Below are 17,821 nucleotides of genomic sequence, written 5' to 3' on the forward strand. Positions count from 1 at the left end.
TCATTCTCATGTTGAAATCAAATGAAGATTCGGATTTATTTCTGTTTCATGTTTTTAACCAGATTGTAACATTCTCTGGAGAAGCCGGGAGTGTTTTTAGCTCGTCCAAAACTGGCAACCACCCACAACATGGCTCTCAGAGAATTGCTATATTGTTTCTAGAATAGATGTTGTAGTGTTCTGAGTGGTTGTTACAGGTTTGTGGGTTGTTGCTAGGGCTTTGCTAGTTGGATGCTAAGGCTTGAGTCCTGAGTGGTTGCTAGGGTGATGTGGGTGGTTGCTAGGGCTTTGCCAGGTGGATGCTAAGGTTTTCCTAGATGAGTTCCTTTCTTGATGAGTCATGCATGGTTGCTAGGGTAATGTGGGTGGTTGCTAGGTCTTTGCTACTTGTAGGTAGTTGCTAAGGCTTTCCTAAATGAGTTCTGAGTGGTTGCTAGGGTGTTGTGGGTGAATGCTGAGGCTTTCCTAGTTCTTTACGAGTCCTGAGTAGTTGCTTGGGTGATGTGGCTGGTTGCTAGGCATTTGCTGTTTTAGGTAGTTGCTTAAATTTTTCTAAATGAACTCTTTTTTTATAGTTCTAAGTGGTTGCTAAGGTGTTGTGGATAATTGCTAGGACTTCGCTAGGTGGTTGCTAGGGTAATGTGTGTGGTTGGCTTTACTTTTGTAGGTAGATGCTAAGGCTTTCCTAAATTAGCTATTTTATAGATGAGTCCTGCGTGGTTGCTAGGGTGATGTGGGTGGTTGCTAAGCATTTGCTATTCTATGTAGTTGCTAAAGCTTCCCTAATTGAGCTCTTTCATAGTTCTATGTGGTTGCTAAGGTGTTGTGGATGATTGCTTGGACTTTGCTAGGTGGTTGCTAGGCGTGATGTGAGTGGTTGCTTGGGCTTTGCTTTTTACAGTGATGCTTTTTGTTCAACAGAAGTGAAACAAGCGTCACTTTGGATTGTTTTTGTCAGAATATGTTCAGCTTTCTTTAATAGGGACGGATATGAGATTTAGCCATCTGCACATCTGCACAGATCTCAAAGTGCTTGTGACTGTGAAGACTTGTCAGATTTTTTTCTCTTACACAGCAGATGTTGATGATGTGATAAGTCTTGGATTAGATCCGACCCGGGTGCAGCGGGTCACAAAGGGTATTGAGGAGATCAGAATTCTGGCCTCTGTTTAATACTCTTTAAAGCTTATGAAGTAAACGTACACCACACGATGAGAGATAGACGTGTGATTAACACTAAACTGTTTGCAAAAATCAACTTGTCACTTTCTTTACTTGACACTTTTCACCATCCAATCAGATATGGATAATACATTGATAACTAATACACTGTAAAAATTATTCTCTGCCTTACATTTTTTGTTTCATCAAAGTTTACAAGGCATTTCAACTTACTAATATTTATTTTGACAAGAAATGATTTGCTACAACTTACAAAATTAAGTTGACTTATTTCAACTATATTTTATACGTTATACCAACTCGTCATCTCTAGTTGAGTGGAAACATGGAAACCAGAATGTGTGCGTGCGTGCATTTGTGTGTAACGCTTATGAATGACAGGTCTGTATGATTTATTCAGTGTTCATGTCCATCCTGTCACTCACTTTCAGCTAAAACATACAAGCATACACAAAAACCACACTTGTCATCAATACTGTTTCTCTATCTACTTGATAGAGGAGTGCAACATGTCAAAATAACGCAATGACCAATAAAATGTGTTTTTAGGTCTGCATCTGCCAAGCTATAAAAAAGCTTTTCCATTCATCTCAATTATAGCTGTTTGGCTGGCAGGTTGTCTGTTTTTCGAGTGAGCTGATATTTAACAGTTATAAACCTATTGTTGGTGGTATAAACATCCTACAACTTCATAGACAATAGCGTGCAAATGATCTATTTCATGCTTTTAAGAGCCTGTCAGAAATCTGTCACTGTTTAACATCTGTTGTAATCTAATGAAAGATCTGCTATTTATATGTTGCTTGAAAAATAGTGGTGATCAGTTACTGGCAGTCATTAAAACAAAAGCAGCACAGAACAATAAAGATCTGTCTCACTATCATGAGGTGAGACAGTTAGCCGGTCCTCAGCTGTTGGCACGAGGAAAGCGGTTTGTTTTGATGTGACTGCTTGGGTTAATTCACAGAAGAAGCATAGACAGGTTTCATTGTGGTGTAAAATGAATGAAAGAGGAGAGGTGAAGAGCCAGAACGGTGAAGATAAGTCGACTTCAGAGAGCCGCATGATTTTCCCGAGTGAATCCTGAGAACAGTCGGGCGATTGCATGGGAATTATGGAAATCTAAAAGGTGCTTTTTTCAATGCTTGTCTGTCTCTTTCTTTGACAAAATATTTGCCATAAAATCTGTCAGCTATATCATGAAAATATCATGAAGTTTATAGATATGTTATCCAGGCACGTGCACAGATAGGGCTCAACCTGTGCAGAACACATGCCCTTTTTGTCCTTACACTCCGAAGTGCCCTTTTTTGGAGGTGTTTTATTATTATTATTTTATATATATAAATTAATGCTATTGTTAAACATTTACCTCTGTCTGTGTGTTTTACAAATATATTTATCAAGTAAAATTATTAAAAAACTAAATATTTTTGGATCCGCTCAAACTGTCTGTCAAACATCTTAACTCCGCCCCCTGAGTGCAGCGAGCTGAAGTTCCACAGCAGTCAGAGGCAGCTGAACGTCTTGCAACGGTAAATAAGTATCTTGTTGTTTGAGTACAATGCTGTCTCATTACGAAAGAAACACTAGTATGTATATAACGGCGCATGTTTTATAAATTTGAGCAGAGCCGAATTATCCATAGACGGGATTGGTCGAGTGGGCAATCAGGGGGCACTAAGAGCTCCAAACTGCGACCAAATTGAGTTTTTGACAAAGCGCGAGCAGTTTTTAAACAAGTGTTCACCCATGTGAAGGGCACCCGTGACAACAATACGGAATGCACGGTCGGGTTTTTACCGCTTTTTTTGCATGACGCGTCTCAATCGTTAAAATCGTTAAAATGTCTAGCCTACATTAACACCAAAAACATATCAGATTAGAAAGGTCTTAGACATCAGATGCCCAGTTGGGAAAACGAAAAACGTGTAAAGGATACAAGTATGTACATTATATTGCCTGTCACTCATTATAGTATGCAATCTGGATATAATTTATTGTATATGCATGTATCTTATGCATTGAATTAGTCAAGGGAGTTGTATGATTGTTGTATGATTATTTGGTTCATAACTTTTTATTCTGAAATCAACTGCATAGAGTTAAGTCTACTTAGTATTTAGTATATTTTTTAGTAATGCAGTTATTTGCACCTTCAAAAGACCAAGGTTCCTGGTCCTCAGCACAGTTTTTGCCAGGTAGGCAGAGATACATGTTGAAATGAATATGCTAATGGTATGGCTATAGTATAGTATAATCTCCTATTTTGATCTTTAATCTCCTATTTCCCCTCTTCTCAATCACATATCAATCACACAAACATGTTAACCAAATAATAAAAATGAGCTTATAAAACAAACAGAATACCTTTTTTTTCTTCAAACATATTTTAATGTAACTTTATGTAAGCAGAGGAAAAAATTAAAATTTATATATTCTACAATTAAATAAGAGCAAGTTCACAAGAGCACTTCACAAACACATGACTACAAATAGGCCTAATACAGACAAACACCCAGGATGTAAATTGTTAAAGCCAACTTAAAAGGGCATATATCGTTTGCACTGTATAATGCCAAGCTATCATAAAATGTCATTTTTCATTCATTAATAGTGATTTTTTTCAATCATTAATAGCGAATAAATATAAAGCTATTAAGATGATTATTAAGTGATATTTATTTGGGGGGGGTGCCCTTTTTCAGTTTCAGCACATGCCCCTCAAAAGGTCTGTGCACGGCCCTGATGTTATCTATAGAGATCACTGACTTGCATGAGAAAAAAACAGGCACGCTGAACGTGCGCCATAAATTGTGTGATATAGTGAAGTGTGTTATGAATATGAATATATCCATTCCTTCTCCTGAGACGACTGATTGAACATAGTGAGATGCTGGATGAAAGTCGTGCAAAGTAGGCATGCACAGAAGAAATAACATCTTGTTTTTGTGAGGAGTTTATCCCTTTGGTCTGTCATTTGTTTCTTTTATACAGAAACTCCAGCGAAAGGTCATGCAACACCATGCAACACTGAACTAAAGCCGGTGTAAATTACTGACACAGTTTTTCGACCCTCAGAAGATGGGAATGCTGGATAAAAATTCCCATTTTGTGAGGAATTGAATAGCACATTGCACAGGTTTAATAAATAATACAACTCATTCTTTAACCCTCTTAATGATGAAACACTTTGATTTATAGCTCACATATGCAGAGAGTTTTAATGGGACTAAATATGCTGATAGTAATACTGTAGGGGGAAACTAAAACTTATTCACTGAACTGTTAACATTCAGAGTATTTTGTTTTGCATTGTTGACTTTTTTATAAGGAATTAAAAAAGGAATTTCAGCTCCTCGGATGAGAAACTTCCAATATATTCCCATATACTTCAGCCTGAACTTACAGAAATATATTAACAATTTATGAGTTGGCTAATTCATGAATTTTACAGAAAATATACAATAAATAAAAACAAAAATGAAGCTCAACCAAAAATATTGGATATAGCATGATTGAGCACTCATATTACTATGAATAGTAGACAGTAGGTGTGTTCGAGTTCATGGTTTGTGGCTGGCAGGTGATTGAAGTTGGACACCTGCTGCTTGCAGTAGTGATGTGTGTGCCGTGTTTCCTTTTAAGTGAATTAGATAGTGAATTTGTAAAAACATAAATCTTTTAATAAAAGTTGCATCACTTTATATTAAATATTTTAGTTGATGTTTATACCGTATGCTTGCAAATAACAGGAAACCGTAAAATACCAGTTTTGTCTTTTGCTTCTTTTTTTACATGGCACAATATAACATATTCAGGTATATTAAAGAGTTTTACCTGTTATAAAAAAATAAGGGGACATGGAGCAAAAATTAAATTTAAGTTTAGTTTCATGTGCTCACGTGAAACTTTCATGTGCAGATTTTTTTTTTTAAGTTTAGTTTCGTGTGCTCATGTGAAGCTATCGTGCAAGCATGTGAAACTATCACGTGCTCACCTGAAACTTATAGCACTAAGCGAAAGTTTCACGTGCGTGCGCGATAGTTTCATGTGAGCACGCGATAGTTTCACGCGAGCACGCAAAACTAAACTTTACAAATAAATTCTGCACATGAAAGTTTCACGTGAGCACATGAAACTAAACTATAGATTTTTTTTACTCCAATGTCACCTTAGGGGCTCGGTAAATTTGTAATATTTATTGGTGAAACTGAAGTTTGGAATAAACATAAAACGGATGTGATCGTTGTCATCAGTGAGGCGACCAATCACAAAGAGCTTTCGTTAACGCTCTGGAGAGGTTGCGCCGGCTCTCGAAACACTCTTGTGGTACTTTGATACCATACGTCACAGTCACATGCATGCAGCGCCAGCCCAAGTCGAACAAAATTTCTAACTGGCATGCACTTCAATTCAATTCAATTTTATTTATATAGCGCTTTTCACAATAGTTAATCGTTTCAAAGCAGCTTTACATTAATAGAAGCAGTGAAAAGCACAGAAAAACGATAGATAGCACAACAAAATACACGATAGCATAAGCAGTAAAATTTGCTGCTGCTATGACTCAACATTATAAGCAAGCGTATTACTAATGTAACGTCTAGAAGAGGAAGCTAAGTTAAGCCCAAGAAGGCTGCCTCCCCGGGGTAAAAAAAACCCTAGGAGAAAAAAAAACCCGGGCTTTTTAGCCGAGGAAATAAAAAAAATCCTAGGAGGGAAAAACCCTTGGGAGATATAATATATGCACTGCTTCAAGCCAGCCGCCAATCGGTCTGTGCAGCGCCGCAGTGGAACACACCTAATGCAACACTCAATATGGCCACTCTGGTGACGAAAGCTCTGCCTTCCAGAACCAATCATATGGTTCTGATGATTCTCGGGGGGAGGAGCTCATGTGCGGCACTTGACAACCTGTGTGCACATGCAGTTGCTTAAACGACCTCAAAAAAAAATAATTTTGTGCAGTTTGAACTTAATGGCACACCGCAGAACTTTTTGGCCACTAGGGGGTGCTAGACATGTATTTGGCACGTCTAGCGCCCCTAGAAGCCACAGGTGCCGCAGCACTGTCGCAAAGGAAAAATTCACATAAAAAAAAATAGTATTGTTTGGACGCCAGACAGGACTTCTACATGCAAGCAACATAACATTACTTACTAGTCCAAAAGCATGACGGCCAAGTCAGCATCGGTCAGAAACCCCTCCTCCTCCTTTAGTTCATGTCAGCGAGGGCGAACACTGGCCCAATATTGATCCTCGTCCTTCCTTTTATTCTGTCACTATCATGTTTTCTCTTCTGGTCTCCTTCGACAAAACCTTGGGGTTTTTTTCTTAGTTGCTGCTTTGGCCATGACAAAAACATCTGGAACATAAATATTTGCGCTCTCACGTCCGAATTTGAGGAAGTGGAGGAAGTGACGTATGCCATAAAGCAGATTTTTGTAGTTCTTTTGTGCTCGGGTTACTACCCGAAACCCCAAGTTTAAAAGTACGAGTAAAAGCGATACAGACCCTGTCAGGCTATGGTAGACATGTCATTCAATCTATTTTAAGTCGATGTACCATCACAAGGGTCTTGAAAATATATTATGAAGGTTGAAAAACTACAAAGTGTCACACAACAAAAAAACTAAAGTTATGGTACAGTTTAATTGTTGATCAGAAATACGTTGTTTAATTATGATATTAGCATGCGGTTATCTGTCTTTTCTCAAACATGCAAACATGGCTGCTTAGTAGTCAGCTTCCCTAAAGGGACTTTGACCGATGTCCACGGGGTGAAAGAAGTTCATACTTAAACATACAAATGAGATCGCACGTAACTGAAATGAATTGGGCACCTCATAACATTGTTATAAATTGTCATGAGATTGTGTTGCATATTTCATTTGTTGAACACATTATTTTCTCATCATTGAGACTTTGTCTTTGTTTTGATGAATGTTTGTGTGATTACGTTCTAAAGTTGTGTGTGTTGTGTGCGTTTCTCTCCAGTGGTCAACACCACCTGTCAACCCAAAAAAGGTGAGAGACAGGCAGACTACTGCCGTGTGCGTGACACGCCACACGTGTGAACACGCAAAACCCTGTGTCGTTGTACTGTATGTCATTGTCTTGAACTTTTCTTGTTAGAAAAGTTCCTTGTACGTTTGCATAGTTTTGTTTGTGTTTGTGTTTGTGTGTGTCTGTCTGTGTTTGTGAATGTCCCTCTAAATGTGATTATAACCCTGAAAAGTGTGAAATGAGTACACTAAATTGTGACTAAATGTAAATTTGTGGGTGATCTGTTTTGGTGTCTTTGTGTTGATGATATCTTCAGTGGGAAGCTTATAGAAAAGTTTCTAACTCCTGCATTTTAACTAATTAACTAAACCTCGAATTGCATTTGAGCTCTTGATATTTGTGTAATCTTACGTTATCTCACCAGACAGAGGATGAGCTGAGGAGTTTCATATCTGGGTTACGCACAGCAGGTTCACCTTTCCGATATTATCTTAATTGTTAGATGTTATCTCGAACAAATCCTATTAGTTTAATCCTGATGAATTAGTCAGAGATTCTCCAGTAGAGTTGGAGCGCAGCGAGTGTGGGATGTTGGATCTCATTAGAAACCGTTTTAAAGTTTCATCACTCAAATGTTTAGTCACTCTCGAGCTGAATATTGGAATTTTTATTTCAGACACGGAGTCTTATTATGATTACGCTTAATAAACGAATCTCGTGTGAGGTCATGGAAACACGTAAAACAGTAAAAAGTCGTAAACGGCTAAAGCAAGATCACTCCATGCATAAATGCCTTAACTGGCTTATTCGCAGTTTTGTTCATGCGTGCATGTCCCTGCGTGTAAAATATAAATGTCCCAATCAGAAGCATAAAGTAATGCATAAAAGTCTGCTCTCGACTTGTGCGGTTAGAAATTAAAAGCTCATGTTACACTGTCAGAAAAAAGTACAAAATTGTACCTTTTCTTTCACTGCGGTGGTAGGTTCTTTTTGTACCTTATGGGTATACAACACATTAAAATGTTGTACCTTTTGGGTAGGCTCCTATATATTTCTGTGAACCTTTTAGAAGCAATTTTGTACCAGACTAATTGTGCAAAACACTTACACAATATATCCTTAAAGGGGACATTTTACAATACTTTTTTAAGATGTCAAATAAATCTTTGGTGTCCCAGAGTACTTATGTGAAGTTTTAGCTTAAAATATCATATAGATAATTTATTATAACATGTTAAAATTGGCACTTTGTAGGTGTGAGGAAAAATGTGTCCTTTAAAATTCAAATGAGCTGATCTCTGCACTAAATGGCAGTGTCGTGGTTGGATAGAGCAGATTAAGGGGTTATATTATCCCCTTCTGACATCACAAGGGGAGACAAATTTCAATGACCTATTTTTTCACATGCTTGCAGAGAATGGTTTACCAAAACTAAGTTACTGGGTTGATCCTTTTCAAATTTTCAAGCACTTGGGACCCAATTATAGCAGATTTTCATGATATGTTCCCTTTAAGGTACAGTAATGTACCCAAAAAGGTACAACATGGTATTATGTTTGTATTCCTGTAAAGGTAGAAAGGAGACCACCCCAGAGACAGAAAAGGTACTTTTTTTTGAAAGTGTACATATTACAGTGTTGCTTTTGGCAGATTTCCAGTTGGCTTTTTAAATGACTACATGGATGATGGATGGGGATGTTACTACCGAACAAATTTCCAAATCCTTTGGAAATTATTTGATTTGCATGTAAATGCATGATTAAGCTAATTTTTGATTGATTATTTTGTGCATGTAAATGCACGCTCTGTGTTTGTAAAAATGCACACTTCTGCTTATAACATTTAAGTCTCTGTATATGTGTTGTTTTAGACATTACAGCTGCTGCTTATGTGGAAATAGTAACATATTAGTTTTAATATTTATGGCCGAGTCTTACATAAACAATTTATATTCAAGTCAAAAAGGCAATATTTCATATTTTCCATTAGGATTTTGCATTGTGACATTTTCATGACAGCTTTTGCGACTTTACTTAATGGTCCTAGAAATATATTTTGACATTATTAAAAAAATGTTTTTTTTTTAGGTGAAATATGATCTGAGCATGACATAACACTGACATCAATGTAATAACCAATACCATGATATTTTAGATCTTGTCTATATGTCTCAAATTCATTACCATGGTATATTCTGAAGGATCATGGTATTATCATTACATGCATTGTTTTTTTACATTTGAGTTTTTTTTAATAAGGGGATTAAAAGATGTTTCTCCCTTAACTTGATTGACTTAACTGGTTTAGTTGTACTTCCAGCTGCCCTCCCAGTATCACCAGCAGACCTGGTTATTTAAAACCTCTCCAAAACCTTGCCACACAACCACCTAGAGATTTTTCTTAACAAAATATTTAGTCTAAATATTGAATATCCAGAGAATCTAAATATATTCAGCGTGTATCAATATGCAACTTTAACCATCATTGGCTTCATCTTCCCTCTGTTTGATCGTAAATCGTTGTGAGCCGGGTGTGCTCGAGCGGTCTGCCAGACTTTTCGGAAAAAAAGGTGATATTGTTAGACTACAAAGGAAGCAAAGCGAGGCCGTTCCACAGGGTTCAAATAGTCCTTTTGAAGTGCCGGCCTTATTACAAAATGTGCAGTTTACCCTCACACCTACGCTCACACACACACTGAAAATTGGTGCTTTTAAAAGCTTAATGGAGCTGTCGTTCAGCAGGTCCCAACCTGCAGCCATCTGCATGCTATAAAAATACATAGATGCACAAAAACATTTTCCACTTCATGAGAAACTGTGCAGGATATATTAAAGATTATTCAGCCTGCAGTCGGGTTTGTAAAATATGTTAAAGAATAAATTAAATAAATTAAAAGAAATAATGCATTGCAACAGAATGGATAACAAATCTCAAATGTGTAAACTGAACTATGGTTTTACTATGATTTGATATGAAATGTTGCATTTTACTTGCTTAATAAATGACTTTGGATAGTAAAATATGCGCTTAAAGGATTACTCCACTCTTTATAAACATCTCTGATAATTTACTAATCCCAACCAAGGCATAAGGGTTTTATCCAGTAAAATTATCACAATTTTCGACAAAAAAACACTTTTTAACCACATCTTCTCGTCTTGCACTAGCCGTGTGATGCACAAGCGTGACCTTACATATTACGTAATCACGTCGAAAGGTCACGCATGATGTACGTTTTTTCTTAGTGAAAATGAAATTGGTTTCGCTTGATAAGACCCTTTATAGAAGATTTAGAGCCCTTTGAAGCTGCATTAAAACTGTTGAGGTCCACTAAAGTCCGGAGAAAAATCCTGAATGTTTTCCTTAAAAAAGTACTTACTTCTTGACTGAACACAGAAAGACATATTAAACATATTGGATGACATGGGGGTTAAGTAAATTATCAGGGTTCTAACATAAAAGGTTGTGGGTTCAGTCCCAACACAAACTGATAAAAATGCAGTGTAATCGTGGGTTCAAATTCACGTCTACGTGAACATTTTGAGTTTACTCGCTTCATTTACGCGTGAAAGCCGCGCGTGAAATTCTAGTCATTGAGACATTCACGCAGAAATTTTCGTCATGGGAGGGGCTTCTGTGACTCCGCTCGCTTCCTGTAATCACGTCACTACTAGAGCAAGCTCCTGATTGGTTAATGTGGTGCGTTTTTCCGCCAAAGTTCAAATTTTTTAACTTGTGCGTTTGCCGCGGCAACGCTCAATTCGCGCCATTCGCACGAACTACACGTGCAATTTAGGTGGAATTGCGTCTACCGCGACACGCTAAACGCCTCATTTGTCCCACGAGACCTTGAGTCGCGCGTCAACGCGTCTTCACATTGATTTAACATTGAAATCACTCGCGCTTGACGCCACTACTGTGGCAGGTGTGAACGTAGCATGACATGGGTTCACACCAGCTGCTTTGAGGCGTCAAATTCGCGTGTACCGCATCAAGTTTGCCGCTTGAACATTTTGAGTTGACTCACTTCATTTATGCGTGAAAGCCGTGCGTGAAATTCTAGTCATCGAGACATTCACACGGAAATTCGCGTCATGAGAGGGGCTTCTGCGACTCTGCTCACTTTGTGTAATCTTGTCACTACTAGAGCAAGCTCCTGATTGGTTAACGCGGCACGTTTTTCCACCAAAGTTCAAATTTTCAACTTTCACACGTGAAAGCCATCGAGACATTCACGCGGAAATTCGCCTCATGGGAGGGGCTTCTGCGACTCTGCTCGCTTCCTGTAATCAAGTCACTACTAGAGCAAGCTCCTGATTGGTTAACGCAGCGCGTTTTTCCGCCAAAGTTCAAATTTTTTAACTTGTGCATTTGCCGCGGCAACGCTCAATTCGCGCCATTCGCACGAACTACACGTGCAATTTAGGTGGAATTGCGTCTACCGCGACATGCTAAACGCCTCATTTGTCCCACGAGACCTTGAGTCGCGCGTCAACGCGTCTTCACATTGATTTAACATTGAAATCACTCGCGCTTGACGCCACTACTGTGGCAGGTGTGAACGTAGCATAACATGGGTTCACACCAGCTGCTTTGAGGCGTCAAATTCGCGTGTACCGCATCAAGTTTGCCGCTTGAACATTTTGAGTTGACTCACTTCATTTATGCGTGAAAGCCGTGCGTGAAATTCTAGTCATCGAGACATTCACACGGAAATTCGCGTCATGAGAGGGGCTTCTGCAACTCTGCTCGCTTTGTGTAATCTTGTCACTACTAGAGCAAGCTCCTGATTGGTTAACGCAGCACGTTTTTCCACCAAAGTTCAAATTTTCAACTTTCACACGTGAAAGCCATCGAGACATTCACGCGGAAATTCGCCTCATGGGAGGGGCTTCTGCGACTCTGCTCGCTTCCTGTAATCAAGTCACTACTAGAGCAAGCTCCTGATTGGTTAACGCAGCGCGTTTTTCCGCCAAAGTTCAAATTTTTTAACTTGTGCGTTTGCCGCGGCAAAGCTCAATTTGTGCCATTTGCACTAACTAGATGTGCGAATGAGGCGGACTCGCGTCTGTCGCGCCCCGCTAAACGCCTCATTCACGCCGCCAGATGCGCGTCAACGCGTCTTCACATTGACTTAACATTGAAATCACTCGCGCTTGACGCCTCTACCGCGGCTGGTCTTAACGCAGCATAAGTCTCTTTGGATAAAAGTGTCAGCAAAATACATAAACGTAACCTTAATCTAAATGCCTGATTATGTGCAGGTTATGTTGCAATAAAGGTTACACCATCATTCATCTCTCACGTCAGTCAAAACGTATCTGAGATCTAGACAACTTCAGGTCTATTTATTTACCTGTCTGCTTTGTTCTTCCTCTCTTTGAAATGAGATTGTCAGTGCTGTCAGCAATTACCAGAAAATACAGCGACTGTTGAAGAGAGACAAACTTAGGAAGACAGAAATTGATCCTATAGCTATGACACATAACAGGTATAGAGGTCAGTCCTCAGAAAAGGCTGTGTGTGTGTTCGTCTGTGTGTGCGCGTGTCTGTGTGTGTCATTAATATTTCAAAGCAAACACCTGCAGTGCATCTGTCCAGACCCGACAAAATTATTTGACAGCTCACTTCGGTCAAACCTGATGAGGCAACATTGTGCCCTTTCCTACAGATATCACTCGTGTTATTTTTACTCTGATAAAGTGTTCAAGTATAGAGGAGGCCAAAATTGATGTTTCCCAACCCAAGAAGCATCTGCAACCAAGCAAATATTAAATTTAAAGGTCATTGGTCACATCCTGCAGTGTTAATAGGAAATGCATCAGTACAGACAAACAACAAATCATTTCGTAGGGTGCCATAAAGTTATAACATAAGACAAAGTGTAAGATGATATTGTAAATTATCACAATAAAAAAAGTTTTCATGGATGAGGGGAAGCTGTACCTGCACTTTAAATAAAGCTATTCTCCAACAATAAAGGCTTTGTACTTTAAATAAGTTGCAGAAACCCATTTGTCATCTCTGTTAGCCTGCGACACAGTCAGACAGACATGTTTATAGCATGACGGACACAAACCACATTTCTAGTTTTACTAAATCCCTGCGATGAAGAAACATTGATCTGTCATCATGGGTCAACATCCCATCAAATGCACGCAGAGTCTTCCACCATATTAATGTCCACAGGCGCTGTTACTCACAACATTACAGAGATCTTTGGACAGATTTGCCCATTAATGCTCCTTCTGGACCAGGGCTTCTCCACGGCGATTTTCCAAATAAAAAGGGGGATGAGATCAAACTGGTCTGTGATCAGTCGTCAAGGGCAACAGATGGTGAGACCGCTGTGCTCCGTGTGTGTGTTGTCTCTTTGCAGATCTCCTGTAATGTGAACGGTTTCATCTATTGAGAAGAATCCTGGAGGTCATAACTAATGAAGGATGTGTTACTTATATACCGGGTCTATAGTTAATCTAGACAGTGAAACAATCCTATAACAAACACCTCTGTCTGTCAATGTGTCATCATGTAAAGTAATATTTTATTGTTATAAACAACAACATCATGTCAATGGATGTTTATTAAGTCTGGCTGTCGACTGGTGTTAGCTCTGTACGCTGATGCTTCATTTCTTCACATAATGCTGTAGAGAAACAGCGGTGAATGTGACCAATGCAGATAAATTGGATATCATTTATTTGCTGGATTTAATCTTTGGTTTCCAGACAGCACAGCTGTGTGGCCGAGTTGAGTTTGTGAAAAGAAAAATGAAAGATTATGGCATTCGTTCAGTAATACACACACACACAGGTGAATAAATGCCATTAGGAAATTACCAATGACCCTCATTTGTCATAATGAGCAGAAGCAGGGCCGGCGCCACGAGGGGGCGTGAGGGGGCGTCGCCCCCTCACTGGCACTATCCCGCCCCCTCAGATCACCATTAATGTTTAATGGGATTTTAATGATAAAATGCGCTATTTAAAAATCACGTTTGCCTTGTGTATTGTCTTCCTAAAGGGAATTTTAAAGTCTAATTATTTAACAAAACAAAAAAACAAGTGTGCATGTATTCTACCGTGACACACGCCCACTCATGTATAGCCTATAGGCTTGTTCGAATTCATCTGGCGAAGACGTCAAAATGCCGCGAGAGCGAGACGAAACGACACTTAGTATGATTTCTCGAATCGTTCTCGCGGTACTTTGACGTCATGTGGTTGTTGGTTCTTGCAGCCGCGCCTGAAGTTGAACAAGTTTGTGTTGACGGCTTGAGGCACGCCGACAATGAGCCCGCGTTCTGAGTCTCAGAGGGAAATCAAGATGTCGAAGTGGGAAATTATATAAAAATTTACAGACAGGAGTGTGAGAGTGACCTGGGCCTGCCCTGTAGCAATGGATATATGGAAAATAGCATTGGAAGTTCTACAAACCGGACTCCAGATTGTCACACATCAATTAATGCCGTGGCGTGGATGAATTATCGGAGCATTTCAGGTGCAAAGATCCAAATATTCGGCTGTCATTAAGTCAATTCGGGCACCATGAACTTCAGCCAGACTGTACATAGTTTTGAAAAGTTCAGATGTTCATGTTCTTCAGCATCCTTGCAAGTCAACGTACAACCAACAGCCTATTATTGTTCTGCATTTAACGTTAAAGGTAAGCTTGTACGATCTCTCTCTCTCACACACCTGTTTATCAGGAGTAAATAGATAAAAAAACAGACATTGTTAAATTTATAATTAACGAATTTGAATTAGCCTATCCTACAGCATAGCTGTATATGTAAACGAGTTATTGCCATTTTGCTATTGTGGTTCTCTAGCTGCTTAATCGCTAGCTTGGTGCATTACTTGTGGCAGTTAAAATAACTACGTTATATGATCAAATTGAACCAAAATGTTGATAAAATGTTGCGTTTGGACCGTTTTTGGGCTGAAAACCATCAACTCTATTTGCCAACACTGCCCCCCACCATTACGTAAAATGTATTTCTACCTCTGGGTCTGCACTTCTAATGAGTAGTGTGTTGTGCTAATATGTGACGTTAGGTATGCGTTTTTTTGTTGTTGTTGTATTGTTCAGAGCTCTGTACGTTGCTCACTATAGCTGTAGTTTTTGTGGTTGTATTACAGAGATGTTTGTTTATAACACTTTAAAACTTAATGTACCAAACCTATGTATTTTCTAGCTGGGGGAATTATATGCATTCATGTGATCGCCCCCTCTGGTATTTTAGACGCCCCCTCATCAGCGCTCGGCTGGCGCCGGCACTGAGCAGAAGCAGAAATTAAGCTTTTATTTAAGAGCTATTTTTTCCCTGAGGCACAAATATTACTTTAAGTTATGTCTGCAATCATTATATGGGAATTTTATTTATTAAAATAATTTCTTAACTAATAAGTTGTTACCATCAATTCATGCATCATAAGAATCAACTCATGTTTTATGTGGTATATATATTATAATATATAATTAATTGGGCATAGATTAGATAATAGATTAGACAATATTTTATTAAGAAATATTAGAAACAATAATTAGAAAATGTGTTACTAAAAATATACTCATTACAAGGGATTTTTTACCCCCATTGTTCAACACAAGCTGAATTTCTATCACTTTCTATTGTATTTTTAATTATCTAAAGCCCTATTTGCACAGGATTAGTATTCGCCTCTGGTGACCTTTTAGTGATTTGTAATAACTGCAGAGGTTGTCTGTGATCTGAATCTGCCATGTCTGTAATTTGGAAAGTAAAAATTCCCCTGCAAATGACCTACCATATTTTTCGCCGAACACCGAGGTCCTGTGATAATATTAGTCACTGTCATCTCTGTGATTTGGCTGGGTCGTATATCATTTTTCAAGGCTTTTGTTACTTGTGCGCCTATTTATTTCATTTTTCTCTGTTTCTGTGCCTCTTGCGCACATATCTAGAGACACATCCTTCTGCTTCTTATGGCTTTCCTTGTGAGGGATTTGTTCTGATTTTAAACGTCTAACTAGTCTCTCCTCGTCCATGTTTGATGATTAACATTCAGAATGTGCAGAACTGTCATTCTTTGAGTTTAGGCGTTGTTGTCCGCCCATCCATTGGTGCTTGACGCACCGTCTTTGACACGGCTGATTGGGACAAAAACTCTGATTAACATAATAAAGGTAGACTAACTTTACCTTTTATAATATTTATATATTATAAAACATTTATATTCACATCGCACTGTAAGATAAACTTTATGTTACAAACCTGTAAACAAAAAAGGTTTGAAAGGGTTAAAATTAGGGCAGTCAAAAGATTAATTGCAAAAGTTTATGTTTGCATAATATATTTGTGTGTAATTATTATGTATATAAATAATAATATAGTGCCGCATTTAAAGGAGCATTTCACCTTTGGAAACATTGATCTATATTAAAAGTGGATCATATTAGTAGTCGAAATGTAACATAAATTTAGAATTTGGTGCCTATTTGACCGAGAAAAGGGGTGTTTGTAGTCTCAATCCCTCTACCAAGATATTGCACTTCCTTCTTTCAATGATGCAAAATGATGATTTTTACATCATTGAAAGAAGGAAGTGCAACACTGAAATCTGTATTTCTCCTCTCTCAGCGGCAACTGAGGAAATGATGCATGACCATTCAAAAACATGACTGGGGTTCTAACTATACAAAGCTTAATGCAAATGGGTGAAGTGTCCCTTTAAGAAAAAAAATCATCTATTTTTTTGTATATCATCAATTATATCAAAATATATATATATTGTATGTGATAAATCGTGATTAATCTTTTGACAGCCCTAGTTAAAATTATATATTCAACAGTAAAATATACTTTATAAACTTTTATATTTTGACCAGGAAAAAATGTTTTTTGTTTTTTTTTGCCATAAGGGTTGCAAAATTATTATTATTATTAAATATTTTTTTGCCCTGAAATAATTTTGAAATATATGTTAATATTTGAAGGTTAATATATTGTCAAATTAAGAAATATATTTAATTAAACTTTGTGCTAAATGTATTAATAAAAAATATTAAATATTTAGTGTAAAATGAGTGTGTTAGAAGAATTCTTTAAAAGTCCCTAACCCAATTCCAAATCTAACAATCTGTCAATTCCTCCAGAAAACAGCGTGAGGCGCACTTCAGAGTATACATTTATTTCAGACGGAAATCTTTTGGATTTGTTTATTGTGAAATTGGGACAAATAATGGACAGTATCGCTTTGTGGCAGCGCAGCGCAGCATCAGAATTTTAAATTCAAGTAGTCTTTTATTTTAATAAAAACCAGGGGACCTCCATAATTTATATAGGGGGTCCCTTAATGCTTATAGAAGATCCGGGACAACCCCAGACCCCCCACCCCCATTGGAACACTGGTAATAATACTCATTAAAAAAATTGTGCTAAATAGCACTAAAAGTGGGTCACTGGTTCGTAATCATGGGGGAAACATTTTTAGTGCTAAACATAAGCGGTGTAAAACATTTTGCGGTACATGTGCACAATATGGTGCTAGCGCTAAAAATAGTTCCCCTATTACAAGATTTTAGTACTTTTTAGCACAATTTTGTGTGGGGGGGGGTGTTGTGAACCTAATTCACAGTGAAACCAGAA

At 38.1% G+C, this 17,821-nt stretch overlaps 1 protein-coding gene across 4 annotated transcripts in view; it reads left to right on the plus strand.

Annotated features, from left to right (window-relative positions):
* slc12a5a (solute carrier family 12 member 5a) overlaps positions 1-17,821 on the plus strand; it is a 141,581-nt gene that overhangs the window by 73,878 nt on the left and 49,882 nt on the right. For 2 of the 4 annotated variants that reach the window (XM_065279462.2, XM_065279464.2), the window contains exon 2: positions 7,183-7,212. The exons of the other annotated variants lie outside the window; for them this stretch is intronic. In XM_065279462.2, coding sequence (XP_065135534.2) covers positions 7,183-7,212 — 30 coding nt within the window. The remainder of the gene's footprint in view (positions 1-7,182; positions 7,213-17,821) is intronic. 4 annotated transcript variants of the gene reach the window in all.

Source organism: Paramisgurnus dabryanus, chromosome 7, assembly GCF_030506205.2.
Source record: "Paramisgurnus dabryanus chromosome 7, PD_genome_1.1, whole genome shotgun sequence".
Lineage (NCBI taxonomy): Eukaryota > Metazoa > Chordata > Actinopteri > Cypriniformes > Cobitidae > Paramisgurnus > Paramisgurnus dabryanus.